Genomic DNA, 22174 nt, shown 5'->3' with positions numbered 1-22174 from the left:
TTCTCTCCTTTGAGATGTTTTCTGGGTTCTCTGGGGGGATGTTTGGGGAGCGTGGAGGGTGAGTGCACATGTTTTTTTATTTCATTGTTGTTTGTCTTATGGAGGTGTGAGAGTGTGGGGGGGGGGGATCAGTGGGGGTAAGGGGCTTAGGCATCTTGGGCGGGTGTTGTCAGGCTAGCTGGGTGGACTAGTTGATGGGAGTGCAGTGGGGGGTGGCCAGGTGGTTAGAATTGTAGAGAGGATAGGACTGTTGTTTTGTTCTGGGAGGGGGGTGAGCGGCGGTGCGGGGGTGCCTCTCGACCAGGTTGGTCGCATGGAATGTGAAAGGGCTGAATGGGCCAGTCCAACTGTTGCATGTGTTCGCGCACTTGGAGAGCGTATAGGCGGATGTGGCCTTTTTGCAAGAAACATACTTGTAGATTGGAGATCAGACTAGGCTAAGGAAAGGGTGGGTAGGGTAAGTATTTCATTTGGGATTATTTGAAGACGGGGGGGTCTGGCAGTGCTGATAAACAAATGGGTGGCATTTGAGGTGGGGAATATTGTGGCAGATTCGGGGAGGGAGGTTTGTGATGGTGAGTGGGAAGCTGGGGGAGATGTCGGTGGTTTTGGTAAATGGCAATGCTCCAAACTGTGATGATGTGGAGTTCATGAGGCAGATGCTGGGGAAGACCCCAGACCTGGACTCGCACCGGTTGATCATGGACTTTAACACGGCCATTGAACCTGGTTGCGACCTGTCGACCACAAGTCGGGGAGGGTGTCGGCTGTGGGGGTGAAGGAGCTGAAGCGGTTCATGGAGTGCGTGGGGGAGGGGCGGGGGAGTTTTTAGAAGGCCGAGGACGAAGAGGTTCTCGTACTTCTCCCACGTGCAGGGTATACTCTCAGTTTGATTTTATTCGTGGTAGACAAGCGCTGCTGGCAGGGTTCGTTGACTTGGGGTATTCGGTGATCGTGGTATTAGACCACACGCCGCACTAGGTGGACTTGCAAGTGGACTGGGGGGGGGCAGCGCCCGCAGTAGAGACTGGATGTTGGGTTGTTAATGGCTGAGGGTGTGTGTGAGCGGGTGAGGGCAGCCATTCGAAGATACATGGAACTGAACAGTGCGGGTGAGATCTTGGCCGCCACCTTATGAGAGGCGCTGAAGGCAGTGGTTGGCGGAGTTCATATCAATCAGGGCACATAGGGAAAAGGTTAACGAACAGACATGACAAGGTTGTCCCCATTCTGGGGAAGGTGGGACCTTACAAGCAGGACGGGTTGCATCTGAACCAGAGGGGCACCAATATCCTGGGAGGGAGGTTTTCTAGTACTCTTCGGGAGGGTTTAAACTAATTTGGCAGGGGAATGGGAACCGGATTTGTAGTCCAGCAACTAAGGTAGCCGATATTCAGGACGCCAAAGCGTGTAATGAGGCAGTGGAGAAGGGAACACTGACAAAGGGGAGTACTTGCAGGCACGGAGATGGGTTGAAGTGTGTATACTTCAACGCAAGAAGCATCAGGAATAAGGTGGGTGAACTTAAGGCATGGATCGGTACTTGGGACTACGATGTGGTGGCCATCACGGAAACTTGGATAGAAGAGGGGCAGAAATGGTTGTTGGAGGTCCCTGGTTATAGATGTTTCAATAAGATTAGGGAGGGTGGTAAAAGAGGTGGGGGGGGGTGGCATTATTAATTAGAGATAGTATAACAGCTGCAGAAAGGCAGTTCGAGGAGTATCAGCCTACTGAGGTAGTATGGGTTGAAGTCAGAAATAGGAAAGGAGCAGTCACCTTGTTAGGCGTTTTCTATAGGCCCCCCAATAGTAGCAGAGATGTGGAGGAACAGATTGGGAAACAGATTTTGGAAAGGTGCAGAAGTCATAGGGTAGTAGTCATAACTTCCCAAATATTGAGTGGAAACTCTTTAGATCAAATAGTTTGGATGGGGTGGTGTTTGTGCAGTGTGTCCAGGAAGCTTTTCTAACACAGTATGTAGATTGTCCGACCAGAGGAGGGGCAATATTGGATTTAGTACTGGGTAATGAGCCGGGCAAGTGATAGATTTGTTAGTGGGGGAGCATTTTGGAGATAGTGACCACAATTCTGTGACTTTCACTTTAGTAATGGAGAGGGATAGGTACGTGCAACAGGGCAAGGTTTACAATTGGGGGAAGGGTAAATACGATGTTGTCAGACAAGAATTGAAGTGCATAAGTTGGGAACATAGGCTGGCAGGGAAGGACACAAGTGAAATGTGGAACTTGTTCAAGGAACAGGTGCTACGTGTTCTTGATATGTATGTCCCTGTCAGGCAGGGAAGAGATGGTCGAGTGAGGGAACCATGGTTGACAAGAGAGGTTGAATGTCTTGTTAAGAGGAAAAAGGTGACTTATGTAAGGCTGAGGAAACAAGGTTCAGACAGGGCATTGGAGGGATACAAGATAGCCAGGAGGGAACTGAAGAAAGGGATTAGGAGAGCTAAGAGAGGGCATGAACAATCTTTGGCGGGTAGGATCAAGGAAAACCCCAAGGCCTTTTACACATATGTGAGAAATATGAGAATGACTAGAGCGAGGGTAGGTCCGATCAAGGACAGTAGCGGGAGATTGTGTATTGAGTCTGAAGAGATAGGAGAGGTCTTGAACGAGTACTTTTCTTCTGTATTTACAAATGAGAGGGGCGATATTGTTGGAGAGGACAGTGTGAAACAGATTGGTGAGCTCGAGGAAATACTTGTTAGGAAGGAAGATGTGTTGGGCATCTTGGGGTCTATGTTCATAGATCTTTGAAAGTTGCCACTCAAGTGGATAGAGCTGTGAAGAAGGCCGATGGTGTGCTCGCGTTCATTAACAGAGGGATTGAATTTAAGAGCCGTGAGGTGATGATGCAGCTGTACAAAACTTTGGTAAGGCCACATTTGGAGTACTGTGTACAGATCTGGTCGCCTCATTTTAGGAAGGATGTGGAAGCTTTGGAAAAGGTGCAAAGAAGATTTACCAGGATGTTGCCTGGAATGGAGAGTAGGTCTTAAGAGGAAAGGTTGAGGGTGCTAGGCCTTTTCTCATTAGAACGGAGAAGGATGAGGGGCGACTTGATAAGAGGTTTATAAGATGATCAGGGGAATAGATAGAGTAGACAGTCAGAGACTTTTTCCCCGGGTGGAACAAACCATTACAAGGGGACATAAATTTAAGGTGAAAGGTGGAAGATATAGGAGGGATATCAGAGGTAGGTTCTTTACCCAGAGAGTAGTGGGGGCATGGAATGCACTGCCTGTGGAAGTAGTTGAGTCGGAAACATTAGGGACCTTCAAGCAGCTATTGGATAGGTACATGGATTACGGTTAAATGATATAGTGTAGATTTATTTGTTCTCAAGGGCAGCACGGTAGCATTGTGGATAGCACAATTGCTTCACAGCTCCAGGGTCCCAGGTTCGATTCCGGCTTGGGTCACTGTCTGTGCGGAGTCTGCACGTCCTCCCCGTGTCTGCGTGGGTTTCCTCCGGGTGCTCCGGTTTCCTCCCACAGTCCAAAGATGTGCGGGTTAGGTGAATTGGCCAATGATAAATTGCCCTTAATGTCCAAATTGCCCTTGGTGTTGGGTGGAGGTGTTGAGTTTGGGTAGGGTGCTCTTTCCAAGAGCCAGTGCAGACTCAAAGGGCCGAATGGCCTCCTTCTGCACTGTAAATTCAATGATAATCTATGATTAATGTAGGACAAAGGTTCGGCACAACATCGTGGGCCGAAGGGCCTGTTCTGTGCTGTATTTTCTATGTTCTATTTTCTATGTTCTATGTTGGTGGACGAGTATCTGCAGTTGGACAGGAGGTATTCGGAGGCCAAGGAGGCAGGATTGTTGAAGGAGAGGCAGAAGCTTCAGATGGAATTTGAGTTGGTGTCCACAGGGAAGGCAATAGGACAGTTGCGGAGGGCCAGAGGGGCAGTATATGTGTACGGGGAGAAGGTGAGTAGGATGCTGGCCCGCCAACTCAGGAAGCAGGATGCGGCAATGGAAATTGGAAGGGGGAAGAGTGGTACTGGACCCAGTGGGGGTGAATGGGGTATTCGAGGAGTTTTACAGGAGGATCTGACTGGGGGAGGGGGGTTGCGCCGATTCCTAGATAGGTTGGAGTTCCCGTGGTGGAGGAGGTTCTGGTGGAGGGGCTGGGGGCTCCTATTGGACTGGTGGAAGTGACGGAGGGTATGGGGGCTATTCAAGCAGGGAAGTCCCCGGGCCCGGATGGGTTTCCTGTAGAATTTTATGGGGCCCCTGCTGGCATATAATGAGGCGAGGGTAAAGGGGGAGCTCCCCTTACATTGTCGCAGGCGTCCATATCCCTGATACTAAAGAAGGATAAAGATCCGAGCAGTGTGGGTCCGATCACCTGATATTGTTGCTAAATGTGGACGGCAAATTGCTGGCAAAGATCACAGGATGTGGAGGTGGCAGTTGCGATGGATGCAGAGAAGGCTTTTGATCGGATGGAATGGGAGTACTTGTGTGAAGTGTTGGGTTCGGGCAGGGGTTTGTCGACTGGGTCCGACTGTTGTATAGGGCGCTGGCAGCGAGCGTGCGGACGAATCAGGTGAGTTCGGGGTACTTCGGGCTTACACCTTGGGACAAGGCAGGAGTGCCCATTTTCCACATTGCTTTTTGCCTTGGCAATAGCGCCATTGGCAATGGCGCATAGAGAGTCAATGAACTGGAAAGGGATCGTGCGGGGGGTGTCGAGCACAGCATCTCACTATGCGGATGACCTTGCTTTATATCTCGGACCACTGGGAGGCATCGGGGAAATTATGAGTGTTTTGGAAGAGTTTGGCAAGTTTTCCAGATATAAGCTAAACATGAGGAAGAGCGAGGTCTTCCCAATCGGGGTCAGGGGGCAGGAGAGGAGATTGGCTGAGCTGCCATTTAAAATGGTGGGGGCGAGCTTCAGATATTTGGGTATCCAGGTGGCGTGGGGACGAGAACAGCTGCACAAATTGAATCTGGCGCGGTTGGTGGAACAGATGAGGCGGGATTTCAAGAGGTGGAATGTGCTGTCACTATCGCTGGCAGGGCGGGTGCAGACAGCAAAAATGACGGTGCTGCCGAGTCTCTTATTTGTTTATCCAGAACCTCCCGATCTTCGTCCCAAAATCATTCTTCAGGAAAGTTAATGCTTCGATCTTGGGGTTTGTGTGAGCGGGGAAAATCCCACGGTTTAAGAAGATGCTGTTGCAGCGGGGGCGCGCAGCAGGCTGGCCTTGCCAAACATAATGAATTATTATTGGGCAGCGAACATTGCTATGATGAGAAAGTGGGTAGTGGGAAAGGGGTCGGCTTGGTGGCGGATGGAGGCGGCCTCTTGCAGGGATACGAGTTTAGGGGCATTGTTGACGGCACCTCTGCCACTCTCGCTGGCCAAGTACTCCATGAGCCCTGTGATGGTAGCGGTCCTGCGGGTGTGGGAACATTGGGGCAGCATCTGAGGTTGGTAGGTGCCTTGGTGTGGGCAGCGATTTGTGACAATTACAGATTTGCACCGGGGAGGTTGGACGTGAGGCTTCGGAGTTGGCGACAGGCAGGTATCGATCAGTTTGGGGACCTGTTTGTGGGGGACAGCTTTCCGAGTTTAGAGGACTTGGAATACGAGCTGCCCAGTGGGGACGGGTTCCGATACTTACAGGTCCAGGACTTTGTGAGGAAGCAGATGCTGTCCTTTTCCGATTGCCGTCTCCGGGATTACAGAATAAGGCGGTATTGAAGGGAGGAGTGGGGGAGGGCAAGGTGCCTGAGATCTACAAATGGACTGAGAGAGAGCCCCGATAGGGGAAGTCAAGTGGAAATGGGAGGAGGAACTGGAAGGGCGGGGGGTGCGAGGAATGGAGACTGGGTTGTGGGAAGAGGCTCTGAGGAGGGTGAATGCATCCTCACCGTGCGCAAGGCTCAGCCTTATCCAGTTTATTACGTACAGCACACATGAAGATGGCCAGGACGAGCAGTTTCTTTGAGGGGGTTGAGGACAGGTGTGCGCAGTGCGCAGGGAGACCTGCGAACCATGTTCCCAAGTTTTGGGCATGTCTGTAACTGAAGGGGTTGTGGCAGGGGTTCACGGATGTTATGTCCAAGGTTCTGAGGGTGAAGGTGGTTCCGAATCCAGAAGTGGCAATATTTGGTGTGTCGGAAGATCCAGGAGTCCAGGAGGCGAGAGAGGCCGATGTTCTGGCCTTTGCTTCCCTGGTAGCCCGGAGACGGATTTTTGCCAGAATGGATGGACTCAGAGCCACTGAAACCAGTGGTGTGGGTGAGTGACCTGGTGGAGTTCCTAAGGTTGGAGAAAATCAAGTTCGCCTCAAGAGGGTCAATTGATGGGTTTGCCCGGAGATGGAAAAATTGTCAGAAAAACAAAAATGGGAGGTATCTGTACATTAATTTATAGCTTAATAAACTCTTAGTTAACATTTTATAGTTAGATATTATATTTATGTCTGAACACATTTACGTAGGAAAATCCGTTACAATATTAGAAAACTAAGAACTTAAGAATGGGAACAAGTTCAGTAGGCCTCACATACATCATGACACCATATCAAGAGGTATTGACAATAAAAAGTCAAACACTAACCATCAGTTTTAAAGAAAGAATTATAATGATCAAAGAATGATTGAGAGACAATTCAACTTAATAATCGGGAGACAACTGTAGAATATATTTTTCCATTTAAACACAATCGAATTGGACATATTACACTTATTATAATTGATGTTACAACAATATTTTTCACACAGTTAAAAGGCACACCAAAGAATCAATAATATATTTCAATAATATTTCTACTTGAAATTGCAAATATTCTGAATAGATCAATGTATTTTTGAAAGCAGGTTACTCCTAAAACTACTTAACAGTCTGTACTTACACCTAGCTGATATCAAAACAATTAGATTTTACCTGTACAAGATCGCTGATCTGGGAGCAATGCATAACCATTACGACAACTGCATTCGTAACTGCCTTCAGAATTTGTGCAGTAAGTTTCACATCCTCCATTCACGATTGTGCATTCATCAATGTCTGTAATAAAAGCCACTAATGTATAAGTTTTACAGTCAAGGACAGGTAAAGATTACACTTTTAGATTTGAATCGGTGGCACAACCATATGATAGCAGGTGAGATGAGTAAAATAAGTTAAAACTTACAGCAGCACTGATAAGGAGCTTGAAAGTAATGACATTACAATCCAGAAAAGTATATTTAATGTTAAGCACCTCCACTCTTTGTGCCAGCTTTAGTTGTTTCAAGACAGTGTCCTGCTATACCCATTTGTTTGTGAAACAACAAAAACAAAATACAAAAAAGATTAACTAGAGTGGTGAAGTAAACTTGCACAACACTTTGTTCTGTTCTTTTTTTTTATAGTCAATTAATAGGAGGTTGGCATGTATTTTCCACCCTGTCCCCAGTGGGGAAAAAACCCAATTAATTTGATCATTGCAATGTTTACAATTAATTTCATGGTTGTCATGCTTTCCTTTTGCATGGTCTTTTTAGATTGGATTTTCTTGAATTTGCTCCAACGTGGACAGGGCGGAACTTTCACCAACCACACTGATCCTGTGTCTGTACAACCCCAGCTTACAGATCGGGGAGGTTATTAGGTAGTGGGTTTACTGCCAGTAAGCTGGGGACCTACCAGCAGCCCTGATAAATTTTTTTTTAAAAAATCACTTATTGTCACAAGTTGGCTTCGATAAAGTTACTGTGAAAAGCCCCTAGTCGCCACATTCCGGCGCCTGTTCGGGGAGGCCGTTACGGGAATTGAACCCGCGCTGCTGGCCTTGTTCTGCATTAAAAGCCAGCTGTTTAGCCCACTGTGCTAAACCAGCCCTCAATGGTAATTCAAGGCAGCAGTATATTGCAACTGTTACTAGAGCATGTGAAGAGTTGGAATGTATAAGGACATTAAGGGTACAAGAAACAGGAGGAGTTAGGCATTCGGTCACTTGAGCCTGCGCCATCATTCTAAAAGATTATGGCTGATCTGATGTGGTCATAACTCCACTTTCTTGCTCACCCCCTTCAACCCTCCATTTCCTTGCAGAGTATAATCAATGACCCATCTTCCACTGCTCTCTGCGGTAAAGAATTCTAAAGATCTAAGACCTTCAAAGAGGAGGAGCATTCAGGGGGCAGAAGTTCTGCCTGGTGAGAGCTGCTGGCAATCAGAGACTGAAGCTCTTTTGAATGACAGTGCCACTGGAGAGGTGGTGGTTACTGCCAGTATAACACTCATGGAAGGATGAGGATTGTTGCTGGACGCTGGCTCCAAGGAAGTGATGGCAGGAACGAGGCCATAGGTTGGCAGCAAGGGCAGTGGAACTCTCCCATTCTGATTCCAGATCCATTGATAAGGCACTGAGTACTTTTGATACAGGGATACCCCCTTGGAGCCTGCAAGCAATTCTGCACGGGTTTGCTAGTCAGGCTCCTTAGATGATGACCCTGCTTTTGGGTCAATAACATTCCTCAGTAGGATGAGGCCCTTGTGATGTTAGCAGCTGTTCCTGGGCATTACCGCCATGGACCAAATTGGGAGAGAGGCAGAAGGGTGACAGGGTCTTAATCTACCACCCTCACACCTGATTAAATGTCCTCCGCTTCCAATCTTGCCATGGGGGATGGCACAAGATTGAGCCCTTCTCACAACTTGTTTTCCCACCTAACTTGGTATTGTTAGAAAGCATAGCAATAAACAATCTGCCCCTTTATCAAAGGCATTAATATAGATTGTAAATAGTTGAGGGCCCAGTGCTGATCCCTGCAGCACCCCAGCTGTTACAGTTTGCCAACCTGAAAACCATCCATTTATCCTAACTTGATTCCTGCTAGTTAGCAAATCCTCTGTCAAGGATATAGGTCATCAGTTCAGCATTTAGCCCCATTAGGTTGATTGCTTTAAGATTCTCCCTCTCTTTTGCCACTTGATTTTCTACTATTATTGAAATATGTCTGTCTTCTGCTGTAAAGATGAATACAAAAACCTTCTTCAAAGTCTCCGCCACTTCCTGTTTCATGTTATTAATTCTCCAGTTTCATTCTCTGGGGGCCAATGTTTCCCTTCCCATTTGCCATCTCCACCTTTTCTACACTTTGAATTTTCTGAACTGCACTGATCTATCCATTTGTTAATAAAGTTACTGCACTGCCTTTTCCTTTCTTCCTATCCTTTTAAAATGTCAAATATCCTTGAATTATCTGTTCCCAACCTTCCTCACCTTGCAATCATATCTTGGTAATCGCCATATCATACCCATTTATTTTTATTTGTGCCATCAATTTCTATAGTTTGTTACAAATGCTGCAGGCAAGACTTCCGGTGGCGGCCATGGAGTGAGAAGTCGCTTATCTGATAGCTCCCGCTCGTGGTGGACCTTTGGGACCTTTTCCCCCGACTTATGGGGGATTTGATCTGTAAAATTGGAGAAAAAAGGTAGAGAAGAATCCCCTACCAGTTTATGGTTTTGTGAACCAGAAGTGGTCTGCAAAGGAGAGATCGTTGGGCAAAGAAGAAAGTGGAGTCTGCAGCACAGGAAAACATGGCGGAGACTCAGGGACTGGGATTGCCGGCCCAGTGGTCAACGGAGCAGCTGGTGGAATTCCTTCAGGAGAGCTTTGCTAAGCAGAGAGGAGTACCTGGACCTGATTAAGAAGGGGATTAACCGGGTGCAACAAAGATTGGAAGCCCAGGGACAGGCGATCCAGAAGGTGGAAGAGGCAGTGGTTGAGCACGAGGACCAGCTAACCGCAATGGCAGCGGAGATGGAGCTGATGAGGGACCACCAGAAAAGGCTGCAGGAGAAGGTGGAGAATCTGGAGAACAGGTCGCGCAGGCAGAATTTGAGGATTGTTGGCCTCCCGGAGGGCATCGAGGGATCGGACGCAGGGGCACACGTGGCACGTATGTTCGAGAAGCTGTTTGGGTAGGTATGTTTACTCGACCCTTGGAGGTGGACAGGACTCACAGAGTGCTTACAAGGAAGCGCGGATGAATGATCCGTCGAAGGCAGTATGAATGGTGGTATGAATGCACCAGTCCCTGGACAAGGAACAGATCTGGAGGTGGGGCAGGCAGACGAGGAGCTGCAAATGGGAAGGTAACGAGTTGCGCATTTACCAGGACTTGGGTGCAGAACTGCCCAAAATAAGGGCGCGCTTCAACAAAGTTAAATCGATCCTTTTCAAGAAAGGGGTGAAGTTCGGCATGCTGTACCCAGCTTGTTTGTGGGTCACTTACGAGGGTCAAGAACATTATTTTGGATCGCCGGATGAGGTGATGAACTTTGTTAAGGGCAGGGGCTGGTAGGTGATGGAGGACATTGAACTTGGGGACCTATGCTGCTAAATTTCTTTTCTTTTTGGGCTGTGTATGTAACGTTTTTGTACCAATGTTTGGTCCGTTGCTCAGTTTTGTATGCAGGTTAACTTTGTTCTTATTGGGGGACATTGGGTGGAATTTTCTTCTTTGTGTTTGTTGGGGATTGTTAGGTTTAGCAAATGTATGTTTGAGCAGGGAGGGAGATCAGTGGGGGGGGGGTAGGATGCTTGGCCCATGGGCGGGGGCTAGCAGGCTAGTTGGGCGGGCTAGCTCACGGAAGCGCAGTGGGGGGCGAGCAGGTGATTAGTTTGTTATGGGGGGGTTGGGATTGCTGTTTTGTTAGTGGGGGGATCGGAGGAGGGGGGGAATTGTTCTGCTGACGGAGGAGGGACTGGCGCTTGGAGACAAATTGGAAATCGACGGTGGTGAACACCCCAGGGCGGGTCTGAGGAAGCGCGGGCTGCCGGACTGGAGGCTGGCTAAGGAGAAGGGTGATGGTTAACCGGCCGGGGAGGGGTCCCCCCCAATCAGGCTTATCACATGGAATGTGAGATGGTTGAATGGACTGGTCAAGAGCGCTCGCGTGTTCGCGCATTTGAAGAGGTTGAAGGCGGGCATGGCAATGCTGAGGGTAGTGGATCAGAGTAGGCTGATTTTGATACGGGCTCATAGGGAGAAAGTGGAGCGGGCAGAGATGGCTAGGCTGGTTAGGAAGATACTCCAGGTGGACAGAAGGTACTCCGAAGCCCCAGAGGCGGGGCTGTTGAAGGAGCGGCAGAAGCTGCAAATGGAGTTTGGTCTGATATCCACAGAGAAGGCGGTGGGGCAGTTGAGGAAGGCGAGGGGGGGGGCAGTATATGAGTATGGTGAGAAGGCCAGTAGGATGCTAGCACACCAGATCAGGAAAAGGGGGGCGGCCAGGGAGAGAAGAAGAGTGAAAGACAGAGGGGGAACACAGTCTTGGGCCCAGCGGGGGTGAATGGGGTGTTCAAGGAGTTTTATAGTCGGCTGTATGAGTCGGAGCCTCCAGATGGGCTGGCGGGGATGAGGCAGTTTTTGGAAGGGTTGAAGTTTCCGAAGGTGGAGGAAGGGTTGGTGGAGGGGTTGGAATCCCCAATCATGATTGTAGAAGTGGTAGAGGGATTGGAGGTTTTCTGGGATGCTGGGCCCGCTGCTGGTGAGGATATTTAATGAGGCAAGGGAGCGGGGTGTTCTTCCCCCAACAATGTCACAGGCTTCGATCTCATTAATCATGAAGCGGGAGAAGGACCTAGAGCAATGTGGGTCATACAGACCAATCTCCCTACTGAATGTCGATGCCAAATTGATGACCAAACTTCTGGCCTCGAGGATAGAGGATTGTGTTCCGGGGATGATAGGGGAAGACCAGGCAGTGTTTGTTAAGGCAGGCAGCTAATGGCCAATGTTAGAAGGCTCCTCAATGTGATCATGATGCCCTCGAAAGGGGGGGGGGGGGGGGTAGGGGAGAGAGACGGAGGTGGTGGTTGCCTTTGACCGTGGTGGGAGGTCCTGGGATTGTTTGGGTTTGGGCAGGGCTTTATTGTCTGGGTTCAGTTGCTGTACCAGGCAGCGGTGGCGAGTGTGCAGACGAACTGGGTGAGTTCGGACTACTTGGATTAGTACCTGGGAAGATGATATTATTGGTATTACTGACACTTGGTTGAGGGAAGGGCAAGACTGGCAACTAAATATCCCAGGGTATAGATGCTTCAGGAGGGATAGAGAGGGAGGTAAAAGGGGTGGAGGAGTTGCATTGCTGGTCAGAGATAATATCACAACTGTGATTAAGGAGGGCACGATGGAGGATTCGAGCACTGAGGCAATATGGGTAGAGCTAAGAAACAGGAAGGGTGCAGTAACATTGTTGGGACTTTACGACAGGCCTCCCAAAACGAGCGTGAAGTAGCGGTACAAATATGTAGACAGATTATAGAAAAACGTAGGAGCAATAGGGTGGTCGTGATTAGAGATTTTAACTTCCCAAACATTGACTGGGACTCATGTACTGTTGGAGGCGTAGATGGAGCAGAATTTGTAAGGAGCATACAGGAGTGTTTTTTTAGAGCAATATGTAAATAGTCCAACTCGGGAAGGGGCCATATTGGGGAATGAGCCCGGCCAGGTGGTTGAAGTTTCAGTTGGTGATTACTTTGGGAATAGCGATCACAATTCCGCAAGTTTTAGAATACTCATGGACAAAGACGAGAGTGGTCCTAAAGGAAGAGTGCTAAATTGGGGAAAGGCCAAGTATAACAAAATTCGTCAGGAGCTAGGGAATGTGGATTGGGAGCAGCTGTTTAAGGGTAAATCCACATTTGAAATGTGGGAGTCTTTTAAGGAAAAGTTGATTAGAGTGCAGGACAGACATGTCCCTGTGAAACTGAGGGACAGAAATGGCAAGATTAGGGAACCATGGATGACAGGTGGAATTGTGAGACTAGCTAAGGTGAAAAAGGAAGCACTCATAAATAAGATCTAGGCGACTTAAAACTGATGATGTGGAGATGCCGGCGTTGGACTGGGGTGAGCACAGTACGAAGTCTTACAACACCAGGTTAAAGTCCAACAGGTTTGTTTCGATGTCACTAGCTTTCGGAGCGCTGCTCCTTCCTCAGGTGAAGCTTTGGAGGAATATCAGGAAAGTAGGACAAATCTCAAAGGCGCAATAAAGAGGGCTAAAAGGGGTCATGAAATAACTTTGGCTAACAGAGTTAAGGAAAATCCCAAAGCCTTTTATTCGTATATAAGGAGCAAGAGGGTTATTAGAGAAAGGATTGGCCCACTCAAAGACAAAAGAGGGAATTTATGCGTGGAGTCAGAGGAAATGGGTGAGATTCTTAATGTAATGTAATGTAAATCGCTTATTGTCACAAGTAGGCTTCAAATGAAGTTACTGTGAAAAGCCCCGAGTCGCCACATTCCGGCGCCTGTTCGGGGAGGCTGTTACGGGAATTGAACCAAGGCTGGCTTGCCTTGGTCTGCTTTCAAAGCCAGCGATTTAGCCCTGTGCTAAACATCGGTATTCATCAAGGATAGGGACATGACGGATGTTGAGGCTAGGGATGGATGTTTAAATACTCTAGGTCAAGTCGGTATAAGGAAGGGGAAGTTTTGGGTATTCTAAAAGGCATTAAGGTGGACAAGTCCCCAGGTCCGGATGGGATATATCCCAGGTTACTCAGGGAAGCGAGGGACAAAATAGCTGGGGCCTGAACAGATATCTTTGCAGAATCTTTGAGCATGGGTGAGGTCCCGGAGGACTGGAGAATTGCTAATGTTGTCCCTTTGTTTAAGGAGGGTAGCAGGACTAATCCAGGGAATTATAGACCTGTGAGCTTGACGTCAGTGGTAGGCAAACTGTTGGAGAAGATCCTGAGGGATAGGATCTATTCACATTTGGAAGAAAATAGACTTATCAGTGATAAGCAGCATGGTTTGTGCAGAGAAAGTCATGTCTTACAAACCTAATAGAATTCTTTGAGGAAGTGACAAAGTTAATTGATGAGGGAAGGGCTGTAGATGTCATATACTGGACTTCAGTAAGGTGTTTGATAAAGTTTCCATGGCAGGTTGATGGAAAAAGTGAAGTCGTATGGGGTTCAGGGTGTACTAGCTAGATGGATAAAGAACTGGCTGGGCAACAGGAGACAGAGAGTAGTGGTGGAAGGGAGTGTCTCAAAATGGAGAAAGGTGACTAGTGGTGTTCCACAGGGATCCGTGCTTGGACCACTGTTGTTTGTGATATACATAAATGATCTGGACGAAGGTATAGGTGGTCTGATTAGCAAGTTTGCAGATGATACTAAGATTGGTGGAGTTGCAGATAGCGAGGAGGACTGTCAGAGAATACAGCAAAATATAGATAGATTGGAGAGTTGGGCAGAGAAATGGCAGATGGAGTTCAATCCAGGCAAATGCGAGGTGATGCATTTTGGAAGATCTAATTCAAGAGCGGACTATATGGTCAATGGAAGAATCCAAGGGAAAATGGATGTACAGAGAGATCTGGGAGTTCAGGTCCATTGTACCCTGAAGGTGGCAACGCAGGTCGATCGAGTGGTCAAGAAGGCATACAGCATGTTTGCCTTCATCGGACGGGGTATTGAGTACAAGAGTCGGCATGTCATGTTACAGTTGTATAGGACTTTGGTTAGGCCCACATTTGGAATACTGCGTGCAGTTCTGGTCGCCACATTCCAGAAGGATGTGGATGCTTTAGAGAGGGTGCAGAGGAGGTTCACCAGGATGTTGCCTGGTATGGAGGGTGCTAGCTATGAAGAAAGGTTGAGTAGATTATCATAGAATTTACAGTGCAGAAGGAGGCCATTCGGCCCATCGAGTCTGCGTTGGCTCTTGGAAAGAGCACCCTACCCAAGGTCAGCACCTCCACCCTATCCCCATAATCCAGTAACCCCACCCAACACTAAGGGCAATTTTGGACACTAAGGGCAATTTATCATGGCCAATCCACCTAACCTGCACATCTTTGGACTGTGGGAGGAAAGCGGAGCACCGGAGGAAACCCACGCACACACGGGGAGGATGTGCAGACTCCGCACAGACAGTGAACCAAGCCGGAATCGAACCTGGGACCCTGGAGCTGTGAAGCAATTGTGCTATCCACAATGCTACCGTGCTGCCCAAATTGTTTTCGTAATTGGATTGTTTTCGTTGGAAAGACGGAGGTTGAGGGGGGACCTGATTGAGGTCTACAAAATTATGAGAGGTATGGACAGGGTGGATAGCAGGAAGCTTTTTCCAAGAGTGGGAGTGTCAATTACAAGGGGTCACGATTTCAAGGTGAGAGTGAGAAAGTTGAAGGGAGATGTGCGTGGAAAGTTTTTTACGCAGAGGGTGGTGGGTGCCTGGAACGCCTTGCCAGCGGAGGTGGTAGAGGCGGGCATGATAGCATCATTTAAGATGCATCTAGACAGATATATGAACGGGCGGGGAACAGAGGGAAGTAGATCCTTGGAAAATAGAAGACATGGTTAGATAAAGGATCTGGATCGGCGCAGGCTGGGAGGGCCGAAGGGCCTGTTCCTGTGCTGTAATTTTCTTTGTTCTACTTTAGACTGCACCGGGGGACAAGGCAAGGTTGTCCCCTCTCCCCACTGTTGTTTGCCTTGGCTATAGAGCCATTGGCGATGGCGCTGAGAGCATCAAAGGACTAGATGGTGCTAGTCTGGGGGGGGGGGGGTCTCATTATATGCAGACGATCCTATATATTTCTGACCTGTTTGGGCAGGGGGGTGGGGGGGGAATGGGGCAGATTCTGCGGATCTTAGGGGAATTTGGCCACCCTATTCCCATAACCCAGTAACCCCACCCAACACTAAGGGCAATTTTGGACACTAAGGGCAGTTTATCATGGCCAATCCACCTAACCTGCACATCTTTGGACTGTGGGAGGAAACCGGAGCACCCGGAGGAAACCCACGCAGACATGGGGAGAATGTGCAGACTCCTCACAGACAGTGACCCAAGCCGGGAATCGAACCTGGGATCCTGGAGCTGTGAAGCAACTGCGCTAATCACTGTGCTAACGTGCCACCCGATGTCATTTCTATGGTACTAAAAACGAGGATGGCGCCGAGTCTAGAGGTGGCGGTCTTTGGAGTGTCGGAAGTTCCGGGAGTCCAGGGGGCGAGAGAGGCTGACGTTTTGGCCTTTGCCGACTTTGTAGCACGGAGACGGATATTACCAGCGTGGAGGGACTCAAAGCCCCCAAATTGAGGGATATGAGTTCGCGACATGGCTGGGTTTCTCAGACTTGAGAAAATTAAGTTTGCCCTGAGAGGATCAATGTTAAGGTTTGTTCGGAGGTGGCAGACGTTTATCGACTTCTTCTGAGAAAACTAAACTGTCAGCAAATTCAATAAGTGGAGGGGTTAGGGAGAAAGAGGGAGTTGGGGCGAGACAGGCTATTTTTTGTCTAGATTAGGCGGAAACAGTGGGAGATGGAGGGATGTGTTACGCACTGAACTATTTTTACATTTGTATTTATATCTTTTATTGTTATAAAACCATAAATGCCTTAATAAAATGTTTTTAAAAAAACAAACAAATGCTGCATGCATTCAGATAGAAAGCCTCTAATTCTGACTTTTTACCATTAAACCCTAATCTGACCCTACTAGCTGGTGTATTTTTATGTTAATATGATCTGTCTCTTCCTGTCACACTCTTGTATCATTCCGCCAGCATTATTGTCCTGCGCTTTCTCTTTAACTTTCGAAATTTCCCCTCACATGAACTCTCCTCCTTATACCCACATTACTTAGATTAAAGCCCTCTCTAAATTCCTAGTTACCTGATTCGTCAGGACACTGGTCCCAGCGCAATTCAAGTGAAGCCCATCGCAATGGAACATAGAAAGATAGAAAATAGGAGCAGGAGAAGGCCATTTGACCCTCGAGCCTGCTCCGCCATTCATTATGATCATGGCTGATCACTCAACTCAATAACCTAATCCCGCTTTCCCCCCATATCCTTTGATCACCTTCGCCTAAGTGCTATATCTAACTGCTTCTTGAAAACGTGCAATGTTTTGACCTCAACTACTTCCTGTGGTAACTCCCATGCTCTCCTGATATCCCTTGACACACTTAAGAGTACAAAAATCTATTTCCTTCTTAAATATATTCAGTGACTTGACCTCCATAGCTTTCTGTGGTAAAGAATTCCACAGGCCAACTACTCCCTGGGTCAAGAAATTTTGATTTGATTTGATTTATTATTGTCACATGCATTAGTATACAGTGTATACTAGTGTACATGTATTAGTATAAAGTATTGTTTCTTGCATGCTGTACAAACAATGCATACCGTACATAGGGAAGGAAGGAGAGACTGCAGAATATAATGTTATAGTTACAGCAAGGTGTAGAGAAAAGATCAACTTAATACGAGGTAGGTCCATTCAAAAATCTGATGGCAGTAGGGAAGAAGATGTTCTTGAGTCGGTTGGTACGTGACCTCAAACTTTGGTATCTTTTTCCTGATGGAAGGAGGTGGAAGAAACTATGTCCGGGGTGCGTGGGGTCCTTAATTATGCTGGTTGACTTTCTGAGGCAGCGGGAATTATAGATAGAGTCAATGGATGGGAGGCTGGTTTGCGTGATGGACTGGGCTACATTCACAACCTTTTGTACTTTCCTGCGGTGTTGGGCAGAGCAGGCACCATACCAAGCTGTGATACAACCAGGAAGAATGTTTTCTATGGTGCATCTGTAGGCGTTGGTGGGGGTTGTAGCTGACATGCCCAAATTTCCTTAGTCTTCTGAGAAAGTAGAGTCGTTGGTGGGCTTTCTTAACTATAGTGTCGGCATAGGGGGACCAGGACAGGCTGTTGGTACACCTAAAAACTTGAAGCTTTCGACCCTTTCTACTTCGTTCCCATTGATGTAGACAGGGGCATGTTCTCCACTACGCTTTAGAGTGGTTTCACAGGGGACTTCCGGGTGCGGCGATGACCAGCTGAGTCGCACGTTTCGGCAGCTCCCGGTGAAACGGACTTTTGGGCTCTTGATAGGAGCCCCAACGGCAATTTTGACGGCTAAAAACACTGTGCGGTAAACCAGAAGGGAATCCCCCCTGGATACGGATGAAAAAAGGAGGAGAAAGTGGCCGGATTGCAGTGGATCCTTTAGAACAGCGGCAAGGAAGGCAAGCAAAAACCAAGATGGCGTCGGAAGGTGGCAGTTTAACATGGGGCCCTGAACAACAAGAGTTCTTGAAATGCTGTGTGGAAGAGCTCAAAAAGGAAATGAAGAAAGAGCTGTTGGCCCCGATACTACAGGCGATCGAAGGGCTAAAGGAGGAACAAAAGACCCAGGAGCGGGAGCTTCGGGTCGTGAAGGCAAAGGCAGCCGAGAATGAGGACGACATACAGGGCCTGGTGGTGAAGACGGAGACGCATGAGGCACATCAGAAACGATGTGTGGAAAGGTTGGAGGCACTGGAGAACAACGCAAGGAGGAACAACCTGATGATTCTTGGTCTTCCTGAAGGTGCGGAGGGAGCGGACGTCGGGGCATATGTGAGCACGATGCTGCACTCGTTAATGGGAGCGGAGGCCCCGGCGGGTCCGTTGGAGGTGGAGGGAGCATACCGAGTGATGGCGCGAGGACCGAGAGCAGGAGAAATTCCCAGAGCCATAGTGGTGAGATTCCTCCGTTTTAAGGATAGAGAAATGGTCCTTAGATGGGCAAAGAAAACTCGGAGCAGTAAATGGGAGAACGCGGTGATCCGCGTTTATCAAGACTGGAGTGCGGAGGTGGCGAGAAGGAGGGCGAGCTTTAATCGGGCCAAGGCGGTGCTTCATAAAAAGATAAAATTTGGAATGCTGCAACCGGCAAGACTGTGGGTCACATATCGAGGGAGGCACCACTACTTTGAGACGGCGGATGAAGCGTGGACTTTTATTGTGGAAGAAAAACTGGAATGAGCGGGTTATTAAAAAGAACGTTTGAACAAAGTGGTGGGGCGAATGTGGGGGGCGAAGAGGGGGGTTAAAAAGGGGGGAAAGAGGAGTTTTATGAACTAATCCTGCGATGTGGTAACTTTTCTCTCTTCCACAGGTGGTGATGGGGGGAGGAGGGAAGGTGGAGGAGATGGGGCGTTGGCCATTGGGGGCAGGGCCAAGGGAGAAGCGCGGGCTTGGTTCCCGCGCTATGATAATCATGGCGGGAATAGAGAAGCAGGAAGGAGGGGGCGTCGCACGTTGCGAGCCGAGGTCACGGGGCGAAGCCGAGGTCAGCCAGAGTTTGCTGACTTCTGGGAGCAACATGGGGGGAGTAATTACGCGAGCGGGGGTGGGGGGGGGGGGGGTGGGAGGGGGGAATTACTGGGTTGCTGCTGCTGGGGAGAGGGGGGAGCTGGTATGGGAGGGGATGGCCGGGTGGCACCGCCTGGGGGAGATACAGCTGCGTGGGAACCGGGTGAGGAGCTGGAAAAAGGGGATGGCTAATCGACAAGGGGGGGGGGGGGAGGTAGGAAGCCCCCCAACCCGGCTGATCACGTGGAACGTGAGAGGGCTGAACGGGCCGATAAAGAGGGCACGGGTACTCGCACACCTTAAGAAACTTAAGGCAGATGTGGTTATGTTACAGGAAACGCACCTGAAACTGATAGACCAGGTTAGGCTACGCAAAGGATGGGTGGGGCAGGTGTTCCATTCGGGGCTAGATGCGAAAAACAGGGGGGTGGCTATATTAGTGGGGAAGCGGGTAATGTTCGAGGCAAAGACTATAGTGGCGGATAACGGGGGCAGATACGTGATGGTGAGTGGCAAACTACAGGGGGAGACGGTGGTTTTGGTAAACGTATATGCCCCGAACTGGGATGATGCCAATTTTATGAGGCGGATGCTAGGACGCATTCCGGACCTAGAGATGGGAAAGCTGATAATGGGGGGAGATTTTAATACGGTGTTGGAACCAGGGCTGGATAGGTCGAAGTCCAGGGCTGGAAGGAGGCCGGCAGCAGCCAAGGTACTTAAAGATTTTATGGAGCAGATGGGAGGTGTAGACCCGTGGAGATTTAGCAGACCTAGGAGTAAGGAGTTCTCGTTTTTCTCCTATGTCCATAAAGTCTACTCGCGAATAGACTTTTTTGTGCTGGGAAGGGCGTTGATCCCGAAGGTGAGGGGAACGGAGTATACGGCTATAGCCATTTCGGATCACGCTCCACACTGGGTAGACTTGGAGATAGGGGAGGAAACAGGAGGGCGCCCACCCTGGAGAATGGACATGGGGCTAATGGCAGATGAGGGGGTGTGTCTAAGGGTGAGGGGGTGCATTGAAAAGTACTTGGAACTCAATGATAATGGGGAGGTCCAGGTGGGAGTGGTCTGGGAGGCGTTGAAGGCGTGGTTAGAGGGGAGCTGATATCAATAAGGGCACATAAAGGGAAGCAGGAGAGTAAGGAATGGGAGCGGTTGCTGCAAGAACTTTTGAGGGTAGACAGACAATATGCGGAAGCACCGGAGGAGGGACTGTACAGGGAAAGGCAAAGGCTACATGTAGAATTTGACTTGCTGACTACGGGCACTGCAGAGGCACAATGGAGGAAGGCACAGGGTGTACAGTACGAATATGGGGAGAAGGCGAGCAGGTTGCTGGCACACCAATTGAGGAAAAGGGGAGCAGCGAGGGAAATAGGGGGAGTGAGGGATGAGGAAGGAGAGATGGAGCGGGGAACGGAGAGAGTGAATGGAGTGTTCAAGACATTTTATAAAAAATTATATGAAGCTCAACCCCCGGATGGGAGGGAGAGAATGATGGGCTTCTTGGATCGGCTGGAATTTCCCAATGTGGAAGAGCAGGAAAGGGTGGGACTGGGAGCACAGATCGAGGTAGAAGTGGTGAAAGGAATTAGGAGCATGCAGGCGGGAAAGGCCCCGGGACCGGATGGATTCCCAGTCGAATTCTATAGAAAATATGTGGACTTGCTCGCCCCGGTATTGACGAGGACCTTTAATAAGGCAAAGGAAAGGGGACAACTGCCCCCGACTATGTCTGAAGCAACGATATCGCTTCTCTTAAAGAAGGAAAAGGACCTGCTACAATGCGGGTCCTATAGACCTATTTCCCTCCTAAATGTAGATGCCAAGATCCTGGCCAAGGTAATGGCAATGAGAATAGAGGAATGTGTCCTGGGGGTGGTCCACGAGGACCAAACTGGGTTTGTGAAGGGGAGACAGCTGAACACGAATATACGGAGGCTGTTAGGGGTAATGATGATGGCCCCACCAGAGGGGGAAACGGAGATAGTAGTGGCGATGGATGCCGAGAAAGCATTTGATAGAGTGGAGTGGGATTATTTGTGGAAGGTGTTGAGGAGATTTGGTTTTGGAGAGGGGTATGTTAGATGGGTGCAGCTGTTGTATAGGGCCCCGATGGCGAGCGTGGTCACGAATGGACGGGGATCTGCATATTTTCGGCTCCATAGAGGGACAAGGCAGGGATGCCCTCTGTCCCCATTATTGTTTGCACTGGCGATTGAGCCCCTGGCGATAGCGTTGAGGGGTTCCAAGAAGTGGAGTGGAGTACTTAAAGGAGGAGAAGAACACCGGGTATCTTTGTATGCGGACGATTTGCTACTATACAAAGAACAAAGAAATGTACAGCACAGGAACAGGCCCTTCGGCCCTCCAAGCCCGTGCCGACCATACTGCCCGACTAAACTACAATCTTCTACACTTCCTGGGTCCGTATCCTTCTATTCCCATCCTATTCATATATTTGTCAAGATGCCCCTTAAATGTCCCTATCGTCCCTGCCTCCACTACCTCCTCCGGTAGTGAGTTCCAGGCACCCACTACCCTCTGCGTAAAAAACTTGCCTCGTACATCTACTCTAAACTTTGCCCCTCTCACCTTAAACCTATGCCCCCTAGTAATTGACCCCTCTACCCTGGGGAAAAGCCTCTGACTATCCACTCTGTCTATGCCCCTCATAATTTTGTATACCTCTATCAGGTCGCCCCTCAACCTCCTTCGTTCCAGTGAGAACAAACCGAGTTTATTCAATCGCTCCTCATAGCTTATGCCCTCCATACCAGGCAACATTCTGGTAAATCTCTTCTGCACCCTCTCTAAAGCCTCCACATCCTTCTGGTAGTGTGGCGACCAGAATTGAACACTATACTCCAAGTGTGGCCTAACTAAGGTTCTATACAGCTGCAACATGACTTGCCAATTCTTATACTCAATGCCCCGGCCAATGAAGGCAAGCATGCCGTATGCCTTCTTGACTACCTTCTCCACCTGTGTAGCCCCTTTCAGTGATCTGTGGAC

At 48.9% G+C, this 22174-nt stretch overlaps 1 protein-coding gene across 1 annotated transcript in view; it reads right to left on the bottom strand.

Moving 5' to 3' along the window:
* The window catches only part of LOC140404453 (fibrillin-1-like), a 716712-nt gene that overhangs the window by 234767 nt on the left and 459771 nt on the right, over positions 1–22174 (bottom strand). The window contains exon 29 of the mRNA XM_072493009.1: positions 6928–7050. Within this exon, the coding sequence (XP_072349110.1) occupies positions 6928–7050 (123 nt within the window). The remainder of the gene's footprint in view (positions 1–6927; positions 7051–22174) is intronic.

This window comes from Scyliorhinus torazame, chromosome 30 (genome assembly GCF_047496885.1).
Source record: "Scyliorhinus torazame isolate Kashiwa2021f chromosome 30, sScyTor2.1, whole genome shotgun sequence".
Taxonomy (NCBI): domain Eukaryota; kingdom Metazoa; phylum Chordata; class Chondrichthyes; order Carcharhiniformes; family Scyliorhinidae; genus Scyliorhinus; species Scyliorhinus torazame.
Note: the sequence above shows the minus strand (reverse complement) of the source record. Positions and strands in the feature narration are given on the sequence as shown.